This window comes from Gobius niger (genome assembly GCF_951799975.1).
Source record: "Gobius niger genome assembly, chromosome: 14".
Taxonomy (NCBI): Eukaryota; Metazoa; Chordata; class Actinopteri; order Gobiiformes; family Gobiidae; genus Gobius; species Gobius niger.
Window position 1 is genome coordinate 18,267,438 of NC_136865.1, and position 24,324 is coordinate 18,291,761.

The window sequence follows — 24,324 nt, forward strand, 5'->3', positions numbered from 1 at the left end:
CACAGTCTCCCGACTTGTTGCTATAAATAAATACAAGTCACGTTTCCTGAAAAGCATAAAACCAGCATATGCATAAACTGTTTTCATGGTTTTGACAGAATAATTATAAACACATGACAAATCTGACAGCACGTAAACATAGATGTAACAACATCAACGATTTCGACAACTCCTTCGGGAAACGTGACACGCCTGCTCGCTCTCACCACTCCAAAGTCACCAGGAGGCCTCGGTCTCAGTGGGGAACAACCAATCTGCCGCGTGTCACCTGAGTGTGTTGGTGTGTGCACCTACGTTTGTGTGTTCTGTTTATGTGTGTGACACAAGTGTTGTGAAAACCAATCTCCTGTTGTTTTACTTTTGGTCACAACACTGAACAACACTGATCATTCACATATGAGCACATGATACCTCATGGGCATTTCTGAACTCTTTAGGGGCCTATATGGTCACTGAAAGTATGGAACTAGAACATTTGGAATATGTATAATCATTATTATTTAATCACCAGTGGACTAAGGATTTAGACAAACAAAACAAGGCAAACATGCTTTTAAAATAACAAAACAGAACCATGTAAATAGCAGTGTTCTTTATCAGGCATTAGCTGCAATGATGAGATTGGGCATGGAATATAGTGTGCTCCTGTACAGTGCCATATTTACATTGATGATATTGTTGAATTTCTGCAAACATCTGTCTCTGAAGCTGCAGCGCTCTTAGCGCCTCTAATAAGCAGCAAAACACCTCCATTTCACGAGAGATACAGCTGAAAACACCACTCATCCTGGCACCTGGAACCCTGCTACTGAAGAAACTACATACAGCATATGGTATACACAGTTGTTGTGAAACAAGCCAAAGGCAAATTGTCAAGTTGAGCCCCTAATGCCAACACAAGCTACAGCTTACGCTTACTGTGGCAACTTTCCTACAATGCTCAGTGCATTTGAGAGTAAAACTAGTTGGTTGTTGTAAATAAAAAAAAGTGGATCAAGACTTATTATTTGCACCTCAAAAGTAGGATCGTGCAGTATTTGTGCACCTGCCCGGGGACGGCAGATGGAAATTAGCATTAGCTAAATCTGGTACAAAGCGCCCTTTCGTTAAGTTAATGTATTTTGTACATTGTCCCTGTCGAATGAACTAATAAATTAAACTACAAAGGGATGAATTACTCATTGCTTTTCCCCAACTATGTTCACATCTGACCTCAAAGGATTTAGACTAGCCGGTTTTTGTGGCCTTTGTAACATTAATTTACTCCAGCATACATAGGCTACCTGAAGAATGTGCAAATCATGATTTGAAAAGACGCCATGAACTTCTGCATTCATACCTCCGGTATTAGCTGAATGGCAATGTCTTCAAGGCTGGCAGGTAGAAACCATGAATCACTGTTTCACAAACTATTAGCCTTTCTCACCTTCGCATATCCCTCAGGCATTTGCTGTAAATAACAAAATGAATCCTAAGTCTGCTCATCCCAAATGTGTTTTCACTCTCTTCGTTATATAAGAGACAGCTGGGAGCCTCTTAGCATGGAGAGACCCTAATCGTACCCCCAGCCAGCCCACTGCGAACCATGCAACTTAGATTATTTGTTCATGTACAAAGTAGAGGTTGTGTGTGGGGGGGTGACATGTTTAATATGTGGTAAGATATACAGTGAAACCAACAGGGAGGAGAGTGTGACGCAGTTTGTAGAACAACCAAAGCAATAATATAAAACATAAACATTATTGCACGAGAGAGCTAAAGGATACAAGGAAGATCTCATAATGTATGCATGATTAAAGAGCCTACAGCTAAAGTGCTCTGTGCCATAAATCACATATTATGAGGAATAGCCAGATAATCTAATTTCACAACATGACTCCACACACATTACGTTTACATTAGTATTTCCCATTAGTTAAATAACAGCAGGGTTGGAACTGTATGTATTTGTAGAGTTGCTTTTTGTTATATTGTTTCTGTTTACACAAAACAATAGAAATCCCATGATGTATGTCTGAATGCTAATTACAATAAGTGCTTTGCTTTGCATTTGTTGACTGTTGGGAGATATTTTTTGTTGTAGCAGCAGATTATCATGCTAAATAAAAAACATTTGCATGATGCCCAATTAGAGTCTTACTGTATTGGTGGTTTAGACCAAAGGGAGTAATTTTGCTGCGCCAAAGAATACCAAATCCTGCAATGTGAAGTTTTTTTTTTTGGTTCAGTTTATTTTATTTTGGTCATTAAAAAGTAAAATATCCATGTCAAAACAATTATTCAGTAGAAAAAGACAGTCAAAGGAACACACTTTTTCATATTTTATTTTCACTTTTTCTAAGTGAGCCTGCAGTTAGTTTTAACACAATGGGCCAGATCTTGTGGCGGCGCACGGGGCGGCGCAGGCTCTTGGCGAATTACTTTCCAAGTGGCGGCGCAACATGTGCCATTCGCCTCCGCCACCTGTGAGGGGTGTCACAAGAGGAGGTGACTGCACTGATGGAAACACGGCTGACATTCACTTCCTCGTTTACATTGCGCTGTCTTGCGTTCTTTCTTAAGCCTTAGGCTCTCACAGGTCAAACTAAAAACTTTATTTACCCCATCGTGAGCTAAACGATGTTCACGTCACTAGAGAAAAAGAGCTACAGCGTCCGCTGTGGCGCGGATCGGCCCGCGCTTGGCGTGAACGCGAAGCAAAACAAAACCACATGTTCACCCCCCACTCCCACACAACCACTCTCCTGGACACGGAGTCGATCTGGTTGGAGGAAAATGTGTGTGTCTCCACCCACTTAAATGTGCTATGTCCGGATTGGCAAAATCACAAAGTCACGCTATTGTCTCCGTTTTGATGCACAAGATCGGGCCCAATTTGTTTGTTAATTGACAAAATACTGGCCTGTTCTATGAGAGTGCTACTGGTTTCAAATACAAAGATCTTGATGAGATTTGTGTATTTTTTAAGATGCATTACAATGCTCACAGACTAGTGGTAAAATTATTCTACTGCACTGGATGAAGTGTGAGACACATTGTTTTAGAGTGTAGTGTAAGAAACTGTGCCATGGGGCAAGATTGAGCAAAATCAACAATTCCTTACTTCAGAATTATGTGTTAGGTCAATGTTGAGTCGGGTTGCGCATGTGCAAACACGGGAGGGAGGCCAATTTTGGGACATATTCTTTTCATTTATTTATTTATTTGGTCAACCAGTGCATGTTAAAGAGACTATAGAGAGTTTAAAAATGTTAAGATTATGTATTTTCCTCCCCCTACATGTTCCAGCAATGTCCTAATGTGTAGAATGAGCTCAGACCTGTTTACTACAACTGCCTCTTAAATCCTGCACTGTCACAAGTTGTTACTTCGGGTCCTAAGTGCTTAATAAAGAGACTGCAGTTACACGTTTGACCTGAGGTGGCAGTACTGAGTATAAAATTGCCAACTTGTATCTAGTCCCTTTAACCTCTAAACCCCCACCTGAACTGAGCACATTTTCTCCAGTTTGGCTTTACTCAAATCTGAAAGCTTTTGAACAAAGAGTCAAACATGCAAGAATAACTCAATGAAAAGGTAATGAAAAAGTTATAAAAGTGCAACAAAAAAGCGATAAAAGAGCAACAAAAACATGACGGAAAAGCAACAATAACACAACTGAAAAGTGACAAAAACGAGACAAAAAATGACAAAAGAGCAACAACAAAAAACAGACAAAATAGAGACGAAAACACGACAAAAACACTTCAACAATGTGACAAAAACCCGGTGACAACGCAAAAAAAAAGTCACAATCAGGTTTGTTGGTCTTAGCTTTCAAATGAGGCGCTACTCTGGTCTACAGGCTGTAAGCTCCAGATCGAGAAGCTTTTAGATTTGGGTAAAGCTGAACTGGAGATAATGTAGTCGGTTCAGGTCAGGGTTAAAAGATGAATGAACATACATGAATACATGCATGTAAACACGTCACCCCGGATTGTAGCTTTCAAATTGAAAAACCTAGTCCAAGCAGCGGAAAAGAGAAATGTTGAGCTCGAGCGTAAGGAACATTCACACAAAGTGGAGACGAAAAAGCAAAGGGCCTGTTTGTTGGTTTGCAGGTGAGTCACTGTGACGATTATGTCAGAATCACTTATTGACTAATTTAAATCACAATTTATCATATTGGCTCATGCTGTAGGCCATACTATGTTCGTTGAACAACCTTGGTCCCATAATAAATAAATAGGCTAATCGCAACACACTTGCTAATGCTAATGTGACATGTGCTAATGTCCACAGCAGCTTATACACTCACACCCACATAATAATTGCAAGGAAAGAATTACCATTGCAGTGCTTCCATGTAGCCTTTAGAGTAGTCAAACTCTTTTTTTTTTCATATTAAGTAGCCATGTTCTCCGGATGGTACATAGACAGGCCTTCAAGTAACACAATAGAACTGGGAAGGCTCTTAGACGCCAATAGGACTTAGATAACGTGTCTGTAACAGTGAGACTTATAATACTGCATCTGCTGCTGCCTGCTGTGGTGTTTAAATGGGCTTAAAATGCTGGGATATACTTATTTTTTTGTACCATCTTCCGGTCTCACTTCCGTGTTTTGTGCATATGCAACACAGCTCTACATTGACCAAGCATATATTTAGGAAGTGAGTAATTATGTAGGTATTATAATATTACAAACAACAAAATATGATATATCCACAAGCCTACACAAGGTCTTACTATATATAAAATTCATTTAAATGTGAACTTTAAATTTAGTCGCAAACATTATTAAAACTGCTATACTTTTTCCCAAAGACCTTCCAGACCTTCTATACCTACAGCACAGAAAGCCAATAAACAGTCAGCTGGGCCTACACTGAAGAAGCCTCTGCCGCCTCCTCCTCATTTTAGACTCCTGTCCATCTGTCTTTGCTGCAGATAAGACACATTTAGCGCTTGTATATTGAATAGAGGTTAAATCGGTTACCTGAGCAGAAGGGCATGGGGGCGCTCCACATGCCGTTGAGCTGACACGTCCTGGATGATTCCCCTTTCAGCTGTCTCCCGCCCAGACAGGAGTATCGAACCGTTGAACCAAATGTAAACTTATCTCCGCTCAGCACACCGTTAGGAGGAGAGCCGGGATGACCGCAGTCCACCACTGGAGAGACAGAGCGGCAGAGAGATGAAGGCAGGACCAGACAGCTCCAAGTCAAGGCCCGTTTGACAAACAACAGCGGAGAAGGCACTGTCAAGGCTAAGGGGACTCAGACAGACACAAAGAATTAAATACTGACCAACTGTAACTGTGACTGATGCAACTGTAAATCAGAAAAAATATATAAAATAATAGAAATGATGGAAACACTTTATTTTACACTACCCTTGATACAAATTTAGTACAATGTAATGTGCTATGTAACAATAGGAAATAACTTGCACCTATGGGTTACATACACTATGTATTTGTAATTTGGAGTTATAATGTAATAAAACATAAGAACCAAACTAACTTTAACCTTAAGCCCTAACCCTAAGGGTCATATTATATTATGTACCTCTAAAGTACTAATAGTATTAGTACTTTGGAGGTACATAATGTGTATTATACACATTATTACATTGTGTAAATACTACATAGGTACTAGATATAACAGTTGTTATATTTTGTTAGGTACAATGTATCAGGTTGTGTAAAATAAAGTGTTACCGAAGCACTGCCTGTAACTGAATGGAGATAGGCTAGAGCAGGTGTATATGAAAGAACATATGTGCCTTTGTATATACAGTATATGACCCAAATGTTATGTGCAATTCACTCATTACAATTGTTGATATTTAAGTTAACTTGTTCCTAAATTTCTTACACTACAGATCACCAATTCACTTGATAGCTACAGTAATTGTGGTCAAGTCGTAAAGCTATATTTTCACTTTGCAAAAGTGTGAACATATTTCAATACACTAAATGAAAGCTGGGCGTCCCCAATTAATCCTGTGGTCGGTTTGGGGGACCTGCTCTATAATGCGGTGGTGCCACTAGACCAGTCATACTTGGAAAAGGGTCGTGTTTAAATTCTGTATTCTTATAATGAATGCTTGCTTTAGTTTCACGCATTGCAAATGGCAAGTCATTCAAAAAGTGCAGTTTCTATTTCAAAGTCATAAATATTGTTCTCTGCTGTTATTTGATGCGTGACACCTCCATTTTCAGAAACTCAAACTTCATTACAAAAATAGTTTCACGCCCGTTTGTGCTTCTTTCTCATTATTTCTCACAACTTATGACGCAGCTAAAAAGTTGGACGGATGATGACAGAAAACAGACACCGACCTATGCATTCTGGCAGAGGCTTGTCCCACTGTCCCGTCGGCTGGCAGGTGAGCACAGGTGACCCGAACAGGTAGTATCCCGGGTTGCAGTCGTAGAAAACCACGGTGCCGAAAGTGAAGTTGCCGTGTTCGATTTTGCTCTGCCGGATGGAGTTGGCGGGGATCCCTGGGTCGGAGCAGTTGACCACTATAGACAGACAGACACACAGGACAGACACAAATACACAACAGATATGGAAAGGCATGTGTTATTTGGGACGCACCTAAGAGGGCCACTATTTTCGCCTCTGTGACTTTGGCCTCAGAAACAGATGTGCAGTATGGCAAAGAATGAACTCATACTGCTTCAGAACATAAAAAAATCTTGTCCAAACCACGGTGAAACCATGACCAGTTAGAAAAGGACTCATGTCAGACTAACTTTGCAAACAACAACGTGTTTCTATTGGGTTTTAGAATATTTATAAAATCTGTTAACCCTCAGAGCTCATGTTCTCAAATCCATTAATTATTGCATCCTTTAGCAGTTCATTTTCAGGCTTCTCTTAAATGACAAAGCTCCTGGACATGGTTAAAATGTGAACTGAATTTTAAACATAACCACCAATCAGAAAAATCACAGTTACATATTCAAAAAGTGTGCAGCCCTCAAACCAGGATCAAAACTGGTCTAATCCAGATTTCTCATTTAAGTCAAAACCATGGCTTAATAAGGACAAAAGCAAAACCACTGCACCCAAAACAGGACTAGAAAGGATTTGTACTGAACTAAATCTGGACTAAACATGGACCAAACCCGGGACTAAGCAGTAACTTGGACTTCAATTTTATCCGTTACTAAAGCAGACATGGACAAAAAGAAAGAAAAACACAAGGGTCTAAATCAGGGGTGTCAAACTCATTTTGGGTCGCGGGCCGAAATTCAGCTCCCATGGCGGGTCGCGGGCCACATATAATAGAGAAAATGTTTCCAATAAATGAATAATAATAAGCTGTGATTTGATCAAAGCCCCAACTTGACTGTAGCTTCATCAATGACAACGGCTTACACTTGTATTGCACTTTACAAGCCTGTGTCACAAGTTCCTGAAAGTGCAGTAGTCATTATTCATTCACTTGGTGGTGGTAAACTTTTATTGAAGCCACAGCCGCCCTGGGGCAGACTGTCCATTTACCACATGGCTATATAATGTGTTGTTCATATCCTGAGCTCTTATTATGTCAGTTCCCTCTGCTGGACACGTGTGGAACTCTATCCTTTTTTTTATTATATTTAATGCCCCCTAGTGGCTAGAATGAGCATTCTGGTTATTCTTTAAAAATTCATAACTCCGCACAGGAATGGGCTAGAGACGTACTTTTTTTTGACATACTCTGGAATTTATGCTCTACAGGGCAGGGCCGGATTAAATCATCTGGCGGGCCGGATCAGGCCCGCGGGCCGTATGTTTGACACCCCTGGTCTAAATAATAGCAAATCAGACTGACAAAAAAAAATAAAAACTTGTGCGTGCAAGCCAACGCACAAAATGTGTCACCTATCCATGTTTTTGGAACCAACCATATGGTCTCGTTCAATAACAAGAAGATGTGGGTCATTTTAGGTGATGCGTCTGGCTGGAGACTGGTGGATGGAAGTGGCACACTCGGAGATGGGCTTGTTATCATTACGCCACTTTTTATTTGACTGCATTCAGAGCCACACCATTATGGACACCAGGCAGCGCGCCCAAAGCCTGAGGAGCAATTGCTGGAGACCAATCACGAACCCTGATTTTATTACACAGCAATCATAGACTGTTTATTCAGTGGGGCCGAGCCAAGAGACACTGGGATCTGAAGTCCATCCTCAGACTTCAGAAAAACAAAACAGAAGATGCGATTGGCATAATAAACAGCGACTGTCTGTTTAATTATTGGCACTTTTAGTCGTTGTTGAATGGCAGCTTGACAAAATATGACAGAAGGGTAAAATGGCAAGTCGAGAGGGGGGGCAAATAATAAACAGGAACTAGTACCTTTTATTAATTTAATCAAGCACATTGAGACTGGAGACTTTGAAAGAAGGCCGGATTTCTTCACTCACTTATTGTAATCGTTTTCTCCCACAAAGGCCCAACATCGTTTGAGCAAATGCCATTTTGTTCTCTGGATCAGACAGCTCCGAATGTCAAACTGCCATGAATACTAAACTAATATGGCAACAGTATTTCTATGACTCATTTTTGAACACGCAATGATTCTATTAAGACAGAGAAAAAATCTAGGTGACATGAAGTACACGATGCACCCCTTTGTCTTTTCAACTATTTAACCACAATTACGTTCAGGCGCTTCACTTCACCTGTACTTTTTTGGCATCGTTCAGATAAGAACGCAAAAAAGAGGAAAATAAGGTTAGCTTGAAAGACTTAACTTTTTTCCCCACCTTTACACGTTGGGGGCGGGTGGCTCCACTGCCGGTTAGCCTGGCACTGAGCTCGGGAAGGCCCCTCCATTTCGTAGCCACGGTTACACACGAAGCTCACCACATCATTCAGGTTGAAGCCGTTTCCGACAGTGCGACCATAAATGGGACTTCCTGGATGACCACAACTTATAGCTATAAAAAAAACAAAAAACAAAATTATTACTATTATAATTTTGTAAAATTCTTACATTTATTCTTTATTTGCAGCATTTAGGATTCAACTATTAAGGCGCTAATCCACATGCTCAACCACGCACGCCATAATCTGTGTCCATGAATCGATTCGACCCAGCACACACTACTGTTTCCACCACACACACACACACACACACACACACACACATGCATTTCTTGTGGGTGACGCCCCCACAGAGGAGCACGCTGAACAGATCGTCATTACAAGTTTTGTAAGCCGCGATGAGAACAAATGTGGACAAATGCTGCCTTCTGGTGGGGGTTATGGAATCATTCAGAGGAACCAAGATGTAATAAAACAAAAAAGAAACTGCGAAATTGCGTACTATGAAAGTAAGCAACTTACAAATGTTATGCTAAAGTTGCACTAACAGCAGCTAAATCCTTTTAACGGCAAAATACCCTCTTAGAACAACGGTGTGATGTGAAACATTAAATCCGTCTGAACCTGATTGGGGGGTAGTGCCGCGAAACCTTCGACTAGCAGAGGTTTAAATTGTGCCCTACACCTTTATTTATTCTTAAAACCTTCATGCCAGCTCTTTCTCACAACAAATGTTAGTTGTTTGGTTAAAATTGTGTATAATTATTACATTTCAAATAAAAAGGACGATCTCTGATGATGTGTACCGATTCATCAAGAAGGTTGAGGGCCACCAAAAATTGGACTGAGGGCCTTTGGCCCCCCCGTGCCGCGCTTTGGACACCCCTGGCTTAAGTGATCTTTTACGTTTGACCGTCTATCCCTGCTTTGCTGTTCTTACTCTTTCTAACACAACTCATTGGTGGTCCTAAAATTTTTCAGATCAGGAACCGTCTTACAAAATATTTGACCTTCAAAGTGCCTCTAGGCCAAGACCAAATGAAGTACTACAGTTTGAGAACCACTAGTCTACAGAATTATACTAGCTGCCTTGTATAAGTCACAACTGGTGGCCTATACAAGGCATGTCCTGGGCTGAATTCGTTTGCATGTTCTACCAGGTACTAATCCTACACCTAGGTTGTCTCGACCAGGAGCTGCTCTTGGTTGCTCATTGCAACTGACATGTTTCCCCAGGGGCATAGAAGGATGGGTCAGTTACCGAGGACAAATTTCCCAAATTGGACAGGTGCCATGATGGATAGCTTCACCTGTCTGTGGTCACGATGTTTATGCCTAACACTGTATACAAATCACATGCCTTTAATAAATAAATTCAAAGCCCTATTAAAGCTCATTCAAAACCAGATACAGGATTATTCATTCAAGAACTGATGTAATTTAAACTCAATTTTACAAAATGCTTTTCCCCCAATGCTTCATTTCCTCGATCGATTACAGACACGATTTTCTAAGACTCCCCCTCACAAAGCGAACCAAGCAAATAGCATGATTTCATTTTGAGATGAAAATTAGATGCTGCATAGTTCTCTAAATTCAGGCCAAATATCTGCGCCTACAGTGGACCATGAATATTTATGAGAACAGCAGCGGACGCAGACCATCAAGCTGGGATTACAATTTGGGGTCACGCTTCTTGTAAAATATTCGGCTGCTCAGTCTTGAAGGTTTTCTATGTGGGTGTGTGTGCGTCCTCTAATACCCATTGTGCATAATTGTTCCCTTGTTAGCTCGGAGTGGGAGACGTGTGCGAGTGCACTGTACAGCTAAAAAGCTATGAACAAAGGTGAAACAACGCACAAAATGCCTTGAAAAGTTGAAAACTAAAGCACTGTGGTGAAGTACGTCTCTTTTATTATGTTGTGTAAGTGCTTAGACCTATTACCGATGGCGTTCGAAGTCAGAAATGCTCTTAACATTGAGCCACAAAATATTCCTATCTCACAAGGGTAAAGAATCTTACAAATCTTACTAAGTTCTGGGCTTTGTGGTGGCCAATCCATGAGTAAAAATCTTGCATTCACAATTTGAAATCAACGTGGAATATACCTGCAATATCAGGGTAGAGATACTGGTCATTCAGTATATTCAGGTCGTCAGTTTACAATGCTGAACCTAGACCTAGACCAACTGCAGCAAAACTAGACTAGATTGGTCACTATACATTGAATTTTTGCTTGGTGCCAAGGAAACAAGAAAGAAACTTGTGACTAATATATTTTCATGTGAGAAGGTACTGTTGCATATATGTGATCTCTGAAATCAGAAGTTTGTTTGCCGCTTTAGATACAAATTTATCCGACACCTTCAGCGTGCCCCGCAGCTGTAGGCACACACAAGCGCACACACACCGTTTGTCTAATCATCATTTGACGTTTGTGTGGTAAAAAAAAAAAAAGAGACGCTCATCTCCATAATTACAGTATAATTTGTCTGTAAAATGATTTGCCTCAATAACTCCAGCATGAATAACCCCAATAAAAACTCAATGGGAGAGGAAGACAAAAAGACACACAGCTGGAGACATAAACAGAGAAGTGTCGAAGATGAGCGCCAAACATGTATGAGCTACAACCAGGGTGATAATTGGCTTTTTTGTGAATGTTGCAGGAAATTGATAGTGTTTGCAAACAACATGGCTGCAGTTTGGTTGATTACATTTTACAGAAAGCCTTTCATTTTTAATGGAGATATTAGCATTAGCCTTACCATATTTTCCGGACTTTAAGCGAAGTGTGATACGGGTTGTGCAATAAGAGTCAGTATAACATGGGTTGGGCAATAGGGGTCAGTGCAATGCGGGTCAGATATAAAATAGACAATGGTGCAATATGGGTCAGTGCAGTATCAGGTCTGTCAGGGCATGTGCAATATTGGGGTTTGTGCAATACAGTCGATGCATTTCCATTATTTTCTATATTGTCCTTTGTTGTCCACTCTTGTTATCGTTTGTTATAACATGATGTGATCACTGTTCTCATCCTTGTCTCTTTGTACATAGTCTGTATATAGTGTCTCTGTATGTTTTTACTAACTTGTGTGTAACACCAACCTGCCAGGGGTCTGCAGATGGAAATAAGCCTAAGGCTACAATCTGGCATATTTACATTTGTGAAAATGTTCATTAATATGTACTGTCCCTCCTTTTCAAATGAATAAATAAAAATAAATAAATAAATAAGTCGCACCAGCCAAAAAATGCATAATGAAGAAGAAAAAACATTTGCAGTATAAGTCACTCCGGAGAATAAGTTGCACCAGCCTTGGCAACTACCTGGGTATGGAGGCGTAACAGCACCATTGACAAGCCTCTTCCGGCAGCACGTTGTTCAAGCACCCATTTGTGAACTCTAGCTGTTGCCATCTAGCATTTAGCGATTAGCTCTTTTTGTTTTCTTCATTGCAGTAAGATTGCTTTTCTTCATTGCTTTTTGCCAGTCCCTCACAAGTTTCTGTAAGTAAGTAGGCCTGATAGACAAGGCTAGAGCGCCCTCGAGGGGCTGTCAGTGTGAAAATAACAAACGTGACATTATATATTTTGATGTATAAGTCGCACTCCCAGCCAAACTATGAAAAAAAGTGCAACTTGTAGTCCGGAAAACATGGTAGTCAATATGTCTTAGCCATTACTTGTGCATTAAGTCAGTGCCCATAATACAGAGGCTTATTGGAGTAAAACAGCAAATACTGTACGTTATTAGAGCTATACTTAAAGCTGTCACGTTGATTACTGTATCGACTTATCGTTTGATAAATAGCAGATAATAGAAGTTAATTGGAACTTCAAATTTGAATTTGTGACAGGCCTAGCTATACTCACCATATTATTCACTGTGGACATGAATGGCTGTACAGTATATGATTCTGTTCACCATTGCACAACAACATCACCTCTTAATGGTCTGAAATGATTTTCCTAATGGCAGGCTTTGAAAAGGCTCACATCAACATAAAATATTATATTGTTTTAAGGAAAATAGTTCAACTGTTCCAAGCAAAACATACAGATCAAGCTTCATTTTAGTCAATCCTGACTTTCCAGAAAAAAAGAAATAAATAATCACCATCACTTCCGTTGGTGCTTAACCGTGCCAGTTGCTTTCAAAACTGTTCCAATTGCTCTTAAAAAATGAGCAACTTTAGACTATCCGCAGTCAGCCAAACAAACTAAAGCCTTCTGTTTTATCCTTATGCTTGGCTCTTTATCTTATGCAAAACATACTCACGATCCAGACCTTTAAATTTAGCGGAACATTTGGTGCAAATCCACAAAATCTCTAGTCCACAGAGACGAGATCAAGAGTTTTCACAGTACGACTCTCACACACTCTCAGGTCATTCCTAAATTAAAGTTTCTTAATGTTGGTTCTGTTTCAAATACAAATTAACTACAGTTTATCAGTAGCACCAGAAGCATAGCCTCAGCCATTTTGCTACAATCAGTCTAAGGTTGGCCAGAGTGCAGCTTGTTTACTTAAAAGCCACCAAGAAATGTAATGTTGTGTTGCACATGCCTAACTGGGAAAAGACTCTGGACACTTTGGCAGAAGCAACACAAAAAGCTTTTGGTGTTTTATAATGAATGTGGGCGCATATATTATTTGGCTCTGAACATTGTCTTCCCTTCAATCAAGAAGAGACGAATCTTTGGACCAAACGTGGCAGCTAAACAGAAGGAAATTGGATTTAGAATTGTGTCAGGCACAGGAAGCAATAGGATTTCTCACTCTTTTCTTCTTGACTTTGAGCGATGCTTTGCTAGCCTTATTTGACTAAAACGCCCAAATTACTAATGCAAATTTGATAACGTTTTAAACTTAAAACTTACCGACACAAGTCATATAATCAGTTCTTACATTTGATATTATATGTTATTATTATAATATATGATATCTCATAATACATTATTTAGTTGAATAAAGGCAGCACTGAACAAAATGCTATGATAATGACACATAAACAAAATAGAGCACAAAACTGATTACAAGGTATTGCATTAAAGGTGCATTATGTAACTTTTTATGCCGGAAAAAAAAGAGTTGATAATTGTGAGTATTTGACCTTGTAGTGACCCAGTGGTTGTATTAGTGGCCAGCATTGCCTTTACTTTTGCTCACGGTGACCCCTACAACGCTCCAGGATCAAATGTTTTGCAGGGTTTCTGGTGAGAGGGTCCGTCAGCAGCGAAAACCTTCCAAACAATTGATCCTGGAGCGTCCCGTGATGGAAAGTAAATGTGCCATGCTCACCACTCATACAGCCGCTGGGTCACGACAAGGTTAAATACACACAAATGGCAACTATTTTTTAACATAAAAAGTAGCATAATGCACCTTTAAGTGTTAAATCCCTTTTTTTTTCTTCAAAATTTCAAAAAGACTAGAACAGAGTGCTACAAAAGTATATTGGACAATTATTATTTAGAAAGTATCACATTGGTCTGCTTGAGGGCATGACAAAAGTAAATTATTGATGGTACATTTTTAACTAAATGCAAAACGATGTTTTCTAGCAAACTTTTGAACCTCTATTATTGATTCATTAGGGTGACAAGGGCTCTTGGATATATTTGCATAACCTAACTTGTATCTGATTTATTAATTCACTTTAAAATAACATACAAAAGAAAGTAGATCCCCTCCAAGGACAGTTTCACACATGCTGGAGAGCTTTATCACCGGCCCGTGATCGCACCAGTTTCAGCTATATTTACTTCAGCCTTCAGTTCAGTCTGCATTCCCATTGCACTATCTAACATTTGCCCCAAACACTGCACCATAAGACAACGGATGACAAAGGATGTCAAACTATCAGAGGTCTGTAAATGTGGTGATACACATCATCATCCCTTACGGCTAAATACAATGAGGTAGACGGGTGACTCTCCAAGAACACGTCTTTCACTTCATCCGGGAGCTGCTCTTTAAATCTTTAAAGCGTCGCTTTTAGGTCGAGAACCCCTTTAGGTCGACAAACAGTGCTAGTGTGAAAACACCCTAACTTTGGCAAGTTATGTGTTCAGTCCGGTCAGTGCCAAATTTGATTAATTTCTGAGTCCATAGTGACAAACTATTGTGGTACTCACGTATACAGACGGGCAGCTGTCCAGACCACTGGTTGTCCTGGAGGCAGATGCGCACCGAGGAACCTATTAGCCGAAAGCCGGGAAGACACTGGTACACCACCGTATCACGGTAACCGAAGTTCTCTCCAATCACCTGTCCGTTCACAATAGTCTCTGGGATGCCACAGTGACCAGCTGGAATGCACACACACATATAAACAGGTTAGAGTCAAACTGAACCATTCGGTGAATGGCAGTTTTTACAATTCTACTAACAAAACACTGGAATTAAGTTAACTTAATCACAGCTTTACACAGGATATGTATCGTAATGTTCAAGTGATCTGACCACACACTTTTAAGAATTTGTAAATCAGTACCAAATGCTTTGATCAGATATCACGCTAGCACTTTTGCAGATGCTGTGAATTAATCTTGTCATCACAAATTGCCAACAAGCCATTCCGCTTGTTTTTCCTGGTAAAGACATTTTTCTCGGAACAGCATGGTGCAGACTGCTTTATGCATATTCTTTTTAGTAGCTGCCACTGGTCACATAAATGTTGCCTGATTGATTGCCTATATGGATGTATTGCTATGATTTTTTCGATCCACCATGTTCTTATTGTATTACAAGCTGCTGTTTTTACATTAAAAAAAAAAACGTTTTATTAGAAGATTTTCAAGCTTAAGTGACGCTGGAAATTACTTAAATCTATACCACCACATTAAAGATTCAAAGCCAGGTTGAAACAGCTGTGTAACGTTCACAAAATATGATGAGGACAAAGTCTTCTTTAAACCTCCTAATTTCAAAGTTTTACTGAGCTTTTAAGAAATGAGGAAACAGCAGAGTCGACCTTACTCTTGGCTGGCCAAAATGAGGTGCTTTATTGTTTCGGGGATATTGCCACAAGATAAAAAGTCATTTTGTAAAAGTGAGTCTTAGAGATTTTGCATCCATTTGATTGTTCACTGTAGATAAGGAATTCAATGTACCACCTGTGTTAGCACTTTGTATAAACATTTATAGGCACAGCACGTAAAGAAGGTTAGCTCATTTCACTTTTTGTATTGCAGTGTTTTTCGCTGATTATGAAGTTAAAGGGCATCACGGAAGTACCCTTCTTTAAAGTATGTTGTTCAACTTTAGAAAACTTCAGACCTCCACGAACTAAACTTTGTGATCAAAATGCAATGTGATGGTAAAGTACTATCGCTTTTGATGTCAACAAACAGACATCACACAGCGTTTTCTACTTAACTAGAAAGATGCACTTCTCGACACAGCTTTAAATCAGCATAGGCTAGATTCTATTGAACTTTTCCTCATTAATAAACTGCATCTCATCGCACTTTATATTGTATTCTGGGAAACACAACTTATTTGCAGCGCATTTGAAACTTTCATACTGTCTAATTTAAAGCAGAACTAAGTAACTCATGTCCCTAGAGGTCAAAAGCGCCACTGCAGGTGTCTTAGTATGTTATGGTTTTTTACTCATGAATTTTCCGTAAGAGTAAATACTACACTGATGGAAAAGACAAAGGGAGAGAGGGATATTGTACATCCAGTTGCACAATGGACATAATTTTTTTCACTAAAACTTGACTGCAAATACTGTTTAAGTGGCGCTAGCCCACAGTTAGCTTAGCCCGTTTGCCTGTTAGCTTCTTTCGTGATTCCATTAGTGTGTATTGGTGACTCCGACCCGGTGCAGGGAAGTTGCAAGTGTGGTTTTCTGGTCAGAGACACCAGGGGGAGATAGAAGACGCCCCCCCCCCCCCCCCCCCCCAATCCCATCAACACTTGTATTACCCCCAGAGAGAAATAACTTAAACCACATCTGCATATGAAGAGCTTTGTCTGGTGAGAGTTGTGTTCAGGTCGTGGACAAGGCAGATGAAAGGTTTTTAGCTTCTTCTTCTTCATATCCAAGCCCTCATTAGGGCTTACGTAAAAAAAAAAAAAAAAGAAGGAAAAAAAAATCCACTTACAGACTCCTTCACTGTGTGACCTTTTCATACCCGCGCCCAAAGTGCACTTTTCACATTACTGTAAGTGGAGACCGTATATATCGATGCATACATTAACAGCAGCCACGAACCTAAACAGCGTGTTTCGGTTCCACTCCACAGCCCAGATGACAAGCATTCCCTGACAGCCGAGCCCACCAGCATGAAGCCCAGTTCGCAGGTGAAGATGGCCGTGGCGCTGAATGAGGTCTGTGTGCCGATTTTCTTTCCACTGGGAGGAGATGGTTGGTCCCCGCATGAGATAACTGCAACACACAGCCAGAAACAGGCCATTTAGAACCAGTTAATTGACTGTTAGGACTGCGACTGAGGACTATTTTTGGAGAGAGATTTCATTTTTCAATCTGATCCAACACAAATAGTTGCTGATAATGAGCACCAATCCACTACTACATGGTGTGAATATTATAGTAGTAAACAAAGTCTGAGCACAATTCTGCAAAAGTTTTACCTCCGCTTTCAAGAATGAACAACGGCATAAAAGAGCTAACATGAATGCTTTCTATTTGATTATTACACTTTTTCAGCATGTAATCAAGCTCACTTCTGTGGGTAATTTACCGGAATTAGGTAATAATACAATCAGATCGACAAATTCGTTTAGGTACTTGCTGATGACTATACCTTGAAAAAAGAGCCAAAAGCAGAATTGGTATCAGAACAACTCTAATTGTCTTTGTTGTCGACTCAATTTTAGCCACTAAAACGGGTTATTTATAAATAAAGTACAACATAAATCATATCAAGTAGTCTCTTCAAAATCACAAAATATACATTGGTGCGAATTTGATGCGCTATAAATCAGTGTCATAGTGTATGGTCCAAATACCAATGTTTACAAACTATTAAAATACCTGTTTGCTGCTCTATTGATAGGGTGGATGCTTAAGAGCTCACTTGGGAAAGAAAACCACAACATCAACGAAACTGTTTATAACTTATACTAAGACTTTGTATTTTGACTAATTTGACAAATGCTAAAAGCAGTCAGTCTTGAAATTTCCCACCGATTCCAGTGGGTTTTGTCCCAGTTTTCTATCTTGCAATAGTACTAATAGCAGCCTTTACAGCAGCTCAGAGTCACTTCAATGCGCTTTCATTATTTTTAATACTCGGCCGTCACTAAATCCACTTAATACCAGAGGCAGACAAATCCAGAAGCGTGATGTTTTTATTTTCTAATAGTATTTTGGTATTTAGCGACTTAACACTGCAAATCCGGAAACTGATAAAGTCAAGTTGTGTTATTATTAGTCATGAAAAAAGATGGATGCTTCGTTTTTGGCTCTACTTTTTCACAAAGATGGAATATAACCTTTCGCAATGTGAAGCCTTTCAACTAACTGGTAATTGGATGTACTATAGGAGCTAACAGCTGTCTACTTACTTTGGCAATGAGGTCTCTCATTCCTCCAACTCCAAACCCCATTGGGCAGGCACTGGATGTGTGCAGGGCCTAGTCTGTAGTAGCCAGGATCACATGTAAACACGATGCGGGTACCATATTCATAGTGAGAGCCATTCACAATCCTCCAGCGACCGTGCTCCAGTGAAAACGAACCGATGCTTGGACAGACGACAACTGTAAAAGGTAAAGTAAAACAATCAATGTTTACTGCTTCTTTAACCGGTGTTAAAAAAAAAACATGTCGGACACGTTCATCCTTTCAGTAGTTACACAGTACCACAAGTATATAAATGACCATGCAGCCTGTATGAGTGGTGTGTGCGTGAGTGTCTGGTGGTGGTCAGAGGATCAGATGGTGCAGATGTGTGTCTACTCTGAGGGCAGCTGTGGCTACATACCGTATTTTCCGGACTTTAAGTCGCACTTTCTTTCATAGTTTGGCTGGGGGTGCGACTTATACTTAAGTGCGACTTATATATCAAAAGATATAATTTCTCATGTTTGTTATTTTCACACTGACAGTCGCCAGAGGGCACTCTAGGCTTGAGTACCAGTATCTGCTACTAATGTACCACTGAAGATTTAAAAAACGGTACTCAAGCGGCATAAAGAAAGTGTGGAGTGGGCGAGAAACTTGTGAGGGACAGGCGAAGAAGGCGAAGAAAACAAAAAAAGCTAATCGCGGGCTAAAAGCTAGATGACCACAGCTAAAGGAACGAGTTTGCAAATGGGAGCTTGAACAACGTGCTGCCGGGAGAGGCTTGTCAACGGTGCAGTTACACCTCCATGCCCGGGTAGTTACCAAGGCTGGTGCGTCTTATACTCCGGAGCGACTTCTATATGTTTTCTTCATATTGTCCATAGTTCGGAAAATACGGTAGGTAACTAACCACGCCTGAGTTAAAAAACGGTCTCTTGTGAAGTGCTTTGGTCAATACAAGTAAGAATCCCAAAATGGTGCAACAGTATCAAACCCCAGAGTCCGTCTTCCTGTACCTGAACAGCGTGGGATCTTATTGTGGTTGCTCCACGTCCCGTCGGGCTGACAGATGGCCGATGTGAGCTCTTTACTGGAGAGTCTGTAGCCGTCGTTGCAGAAGTAGGAGACTCTTGTTCCCACGGAGTAATCAGCTGTTAAAACTCCCCCGTTTATAGGAGCCTTCGGTGCGCCACATGACACGGCTGCAGGAGAAATGCAGTCACAGCCCAGGGTTAGTCAAAGATGATCAAAACACAAGTCCATCGCTTTGTTAGCTTAGTTTGCCTCCAAGGAGATGTAATATTACTGAACGTTTTGTACACAATTAGCAGAAGGCTAGATTAAGTTCTTTGTGTTATGGACTAAAAATACCCAATCACGGGAAGTCAGCAGCACCATCAGGCATTAGCAAAATATACACACTTTGCTGAAAGCTGCTCCGCAGGGCTTTAAAAAGTCGGGTTAGTAAAGCACGGCAGCGTGTTATTGCACAGTGTTGACAATATGCTATACATCCTTCATTTGACTTTCTATCAATAACTGCGTGGAGCTGTGCCTGGCGGGTATTTGATGTGTGGGATTAGACAGCAGCACATCAAATATTTAATATGTATCTACTCCTTGATGTATGGCAGCGGTTTTAAAAAGCAGTCAAGTACAGAGCCCAACAGAAGGGAGGCTTTTACGTGATCCAAATAAATGCATTGTTTATTCCCATGTGTTTGATTCTCTCTTTGTTTCATTTTAATTATAGAACAGATGCTGGACACTCCGCTTTAGTTAACACAGACCTTAGAACTTCTGCCTTTACAAACTCTGACTGGGCACAACTTTATGTAATTAGTTCTTATCACAACAGAAGCCTTAATTGTCAGTAGTCCAAGGACCTTTGCCCCATCGTGTGATATACTTTAAAAATTCCTGGACCTGCAATCTAAGGCCGTCAAGTTTATCTGTGATTGCATAATATACCCTTATATCTTCCACAATAGTTAATCCACTTTCTATGCAGATTAATCAAGTCAAAGTAATGGGAAATCTTCTTGACTTCCAACTCAATCACCAGTAAGTTAGCAAACAAAAACAAAACTAAATGTGCATAATTTTAACCATAATACAGAAACATATTTTCAGCAATCTTGATGGCTTTATGGGAGGATAGGCAAACTTGCTCAGTTGCAGGCCAATTTCTATCCCTAATCATAATCAGATGAGCCTCCCCACAGGTGCCCAAACTCAAGCAGTGCTATGGACATAATAGTATCTTCCCCCATATGTGATCTGAGGGACCTCCTCCAGGAATTCTTACAAGAAACTGACAATATTTTAAGTGATTGTATTGTATTTTATAGGAACAGGCCACTGTTTTTCCATACAGAGAGACCAAAGATGTTGTTAGCATTTAGCCCCTCCGAGTATATTCCTATGAATCCAAACGGAGATGAAGTTAGAAGCGACCAAGCTCTTCCATGTTTTCCCTATGTAAATACGGTTTACGTGACTAGTTACACAAGTTACACAAAATCAAACATGTCGATTTTCTAAGTGGATAAAAAGGGGTACTATAATGTAAGGCTTAATAACACCTCCGTGCAGTAATATCTTCACTCCTAAAGAATTCTGAAGATATTACTGCGCGGACGTCGAAGTGCTCCTAAGGTGTTATTATGCCTTACAATATAGTACCCCTTTTTATCCGCTTAGAAAATCGACATGTTAAATTTTGTAACGTATTTAAACAGGGAAAACGTGGAAGAGCTTGGTCGCTTCCAACTTACAGCATCTTTGTTTTTTTCCACATGACTGAGCACACGTGTAAAGACGAGACAGATCAACTCATCTAAGCTCAGGTAAGAACATATCTCAGTATGGAAAAAACGTGGCCTGTTCCTTTAACAGGTGATTTCTGTTGTGTGAGCCATACAAGGTCGGGGTCAGGGTTGATGTTGCTTACGCCAGCTTTAGTATGCTAGCATTATCTAAGTGTTATTGTCAAGCACCAGCATTACCTTGGCATGCAGGTACAGGGGAGTCCCAGGCGTGGTAGCCCTTTAGTGTTCGTCTACAGGTTGCCGTTGCGTTGCCAATGAGACGGTATCCGCGGTCACAGGCCCATCGTACAACGCTGTTAACATGGCCGCCGCTCTGAGAGGAGATGGAGCCATGGAGTGGAGAGTCCGGAGTGGAGCAGTAGAGTGCTGAAGAGAAGGAAAATTATATAATAGAGACTTTAAATACTGTGCACACATATGTAATGGCAAAAGGGAAGTATTAAACAGCTAGCCATTTTTTTTTTCCCGTATCAAATGTTTGTGTATGGTGTAAAACCTACACACAAACAGTAAGGGCTTGCAATTTAGTAAAGTTATGATAAAGTCAAATACATTTTCTACCTTTTTGCATCACGAAACCATCCAGCAATCCACACACACAATGTTAAACCAGTGTGCACAGACATTTTGGACACTGTGAGTCAAGTGTCTTGCTACAGGACACAACAGCAGTAATGTTAAGGGCTGGGTTTTGAATCGTCGACCTTTGGATCTACCTCATGAGCTGCAGCCACCCCTGTTATCCTTCTTACCAATTTGGCTCCTACTATGACAATACAACTCCAGCAAAATTACGTCCAAATTTGAAACTGACAGAAAATAAACAGCTTATTAACACCCAACCGAGTGGAAATACTGAAGCAACACATTTACACAAACATAAGGTTAAACATGTATCTCTCTGCAGTAGATACAGGACACAGTGTGCATTCAAAGACAATTGCTTTCTGGGCACTATTAGAAGATAAAAAGCCTCGGGTTCACGCACATTACCAGCCTTTCATTATGAAGATTACACCTGACCAGCGCCACTTAAAAATGCTTCGACTAATTACAATCCACCTTGCGGCTTTCTGAGCCAGAGCCAAATAAAGTAAAAGGGGCTTTTTAAATAATCAATAAAAATAATTACTGTACTGTGGATATTACCAGATGCACTGCCAAGATGATGTCTGAAGAATTACTTTATGAAACATTACTTCATTAGATGCATTCATCTCGAACTAAGGACAATATTGGCAGCGAGGAGCCACACAAAGTTTATTCTGATTCAACTGGCAGTGGGAATGAAAAGTTTGCTTTGCCCTCTATAGACTGACTCGCTGCAGGGTTGGCATAGCTTTAAGACCCCGTGTGATGAAGCAAATCGTTTATCTGGCCTAACTGCATATGAGAAGTTGTTTAGGGTAATATTCTGTAGTGCTATTCAAAGATTACAGTTGACAAGGGCCGGCTGTCTCATTTTACTGTATAGTGCACAATAATTTGGTCTATTATGTGTCCCAATATCATAAAAGCACACGGCTTAATGGTTAGACATATTTTCCCTCTATGGAGCATTGCAGACATTTGCCAGTCAATAAGGTTTTGTCACTTCTTCCCAATTAGGGATCTCTGACAGAGCATATTTCTAAAGCAGTGCGTGCTGGAGCCAAACGCAAATGATTACCGCGGAAAGTGGCACTATCACTGAACCAGTGTGTTGGAAGGCGGCCAAGAAAAGACTCTTTAGGTCTCGTCCAGTTTTCTCTCCTTCACCGTATTTGAGGATTAAGGGGATTTTTTCCCACGACAACAAACTTCATTCATTTCTAATAACTGTAACACACACAATAATTACATAGACACTTTGTATCTGGGACTTGAGTAGTTTTTTCCTTTTCTTTTTTGGCTCAGAAAGTGCCATTGAAGTTGGACCAGCTTGCAACACATGTTTTTTTCCGTGCAGATGCCCGCATTAATCAAAGCTATCAAAAAAAGGTTACGGAGTTGGAGCATCCTGGGAGGCATTTCTGTTATTATTGAGTATATAATTCATCACACCGGCCAGTGGTGAATTAAAGGTTAAGGAAGCAGCCTTCAGCCCGGAAGGTTACAAGTATGGAGAGAATAAGCAAAACGATGCATGTAATATGGCACGGCACCCACACGCTTGACGGGGAATGCCCTTGAATAAAGCACTCAGACGCCATTATAGGAAGTGAAGGTGCTTAAAGCCCAGCCGTTTAGCGTTAAGTGTAGCGAGCCCAGGTGCTACTGAAACGCGATGCTAGCTGCAAAACAACATCTGTGCTCGTGTTGATGAATATATAGCTACAATGCACTTTTCATTTAACAGGAGACAGACAGAAGTGGGTTACATAAATCAGCTGGCCACTTTCACTACAATGCATTTTTCGACATAAATCAAAATTGCATGTTATCACTTACAAAATACAATTACCTTCTGTCTGTCTCTGTCTTTATTCCATGCAATAGATATAGTAAAGTAGTAAGATAAGATTGGATACATACTTTGGTACTCACCAACATAGCGAATTTTGAAGCCTTTCTTGTTGGTGCCATGGTCAGAGGACCAGCGGACCAAAAACTGGTGACCGGAGGTGGTCAGGTTGAAGGGAGTGGGCAGGTCTCCGCTCAATGTGGATAATGTCGGGCTGTTGGCTGTGGGACCTGCGGGAATGAGAGAAAACATGAAGGGAACATAATGTGGGATTTTGTCAAGCATGGCAGAATAGGAACTTTAAAATGTGATGCAAACTTTATGCAAAACTTTGTAGTCCCAAAAGATAAAGATAAACTCTCAATTAACTTTCAGTTCTTTGGTCACTTTGTTATACATTGCTTTACTTTCTGACCACTGCGGATATGTCCCCAGTCCATTTAAATTTAGGATTATTCCATTGTTCTACAGTAGTCCACCATCTATTTTACAGATGAATGCATATGGGATAGGTTTTTCTGAGAACACTGTTTGGCTTCTACAGCCCGTTAATAAACAGCGACATTGCCAATAAAGCAATTAAGATACTATTGGAACTCAGTCTTATTATAACTCATATGGTACCTTCAGCTAGCAGGTTAACTTTTGACAAAAGTTTTAGGAAGCATAAAAATAATACAGTCTATCAC

At 40.3% G+C, this 24,324-nt stretch overlaps 1 protein-coding gene across 1 annotated transcript in view; it reads right to left on the reverse strand.

Moving 5' to 3' along the window:
* The window catches only part of LOC306974403 (CUB and sushi domain-containing protein 3-like), a 383,839-nt gene that overhangs the window by 26,937 nt on the left and 332,578 nt on the right, over positions 1–24,324 (reverse strand). The window contains exons 50-58 of the mRNA XM_079571635.1: positions 23,707–23,865; positions 21,370–21,558; positions 19,378–19,563; positions 18,361–18,555; positions 17,045–17,218; positions 14,958–15,131; positions 8,752–8,925; positions 6,325–6,510; positions 4,978–5,151 (exon numbers count right to left, since the gene is read on the reverse strand). Coding sequence (XP_079427761.1) covers positions 4,978–5,151; positions 6,325–6,510; positions 8,752–8,925; positions 14,958–15,131; positions 17,045–17,218; positions 18,361–18,555; positions 19,378–19,563; positions 21,370–21,558; positions 23,707–23,865 — 1,611 coding nt within the window. The remainder of the gene's footprint in view (positions 1–4,977; positions 5,152–6,324; positions 6,511–8,751; positions 8,926–14,957; positions 15,132–17,044; positions 17,219–18,360; positions 18,556–19,377; positions 19,564–21,369; positions 21,559–23,706; positions 23,866–24,324) is intronic.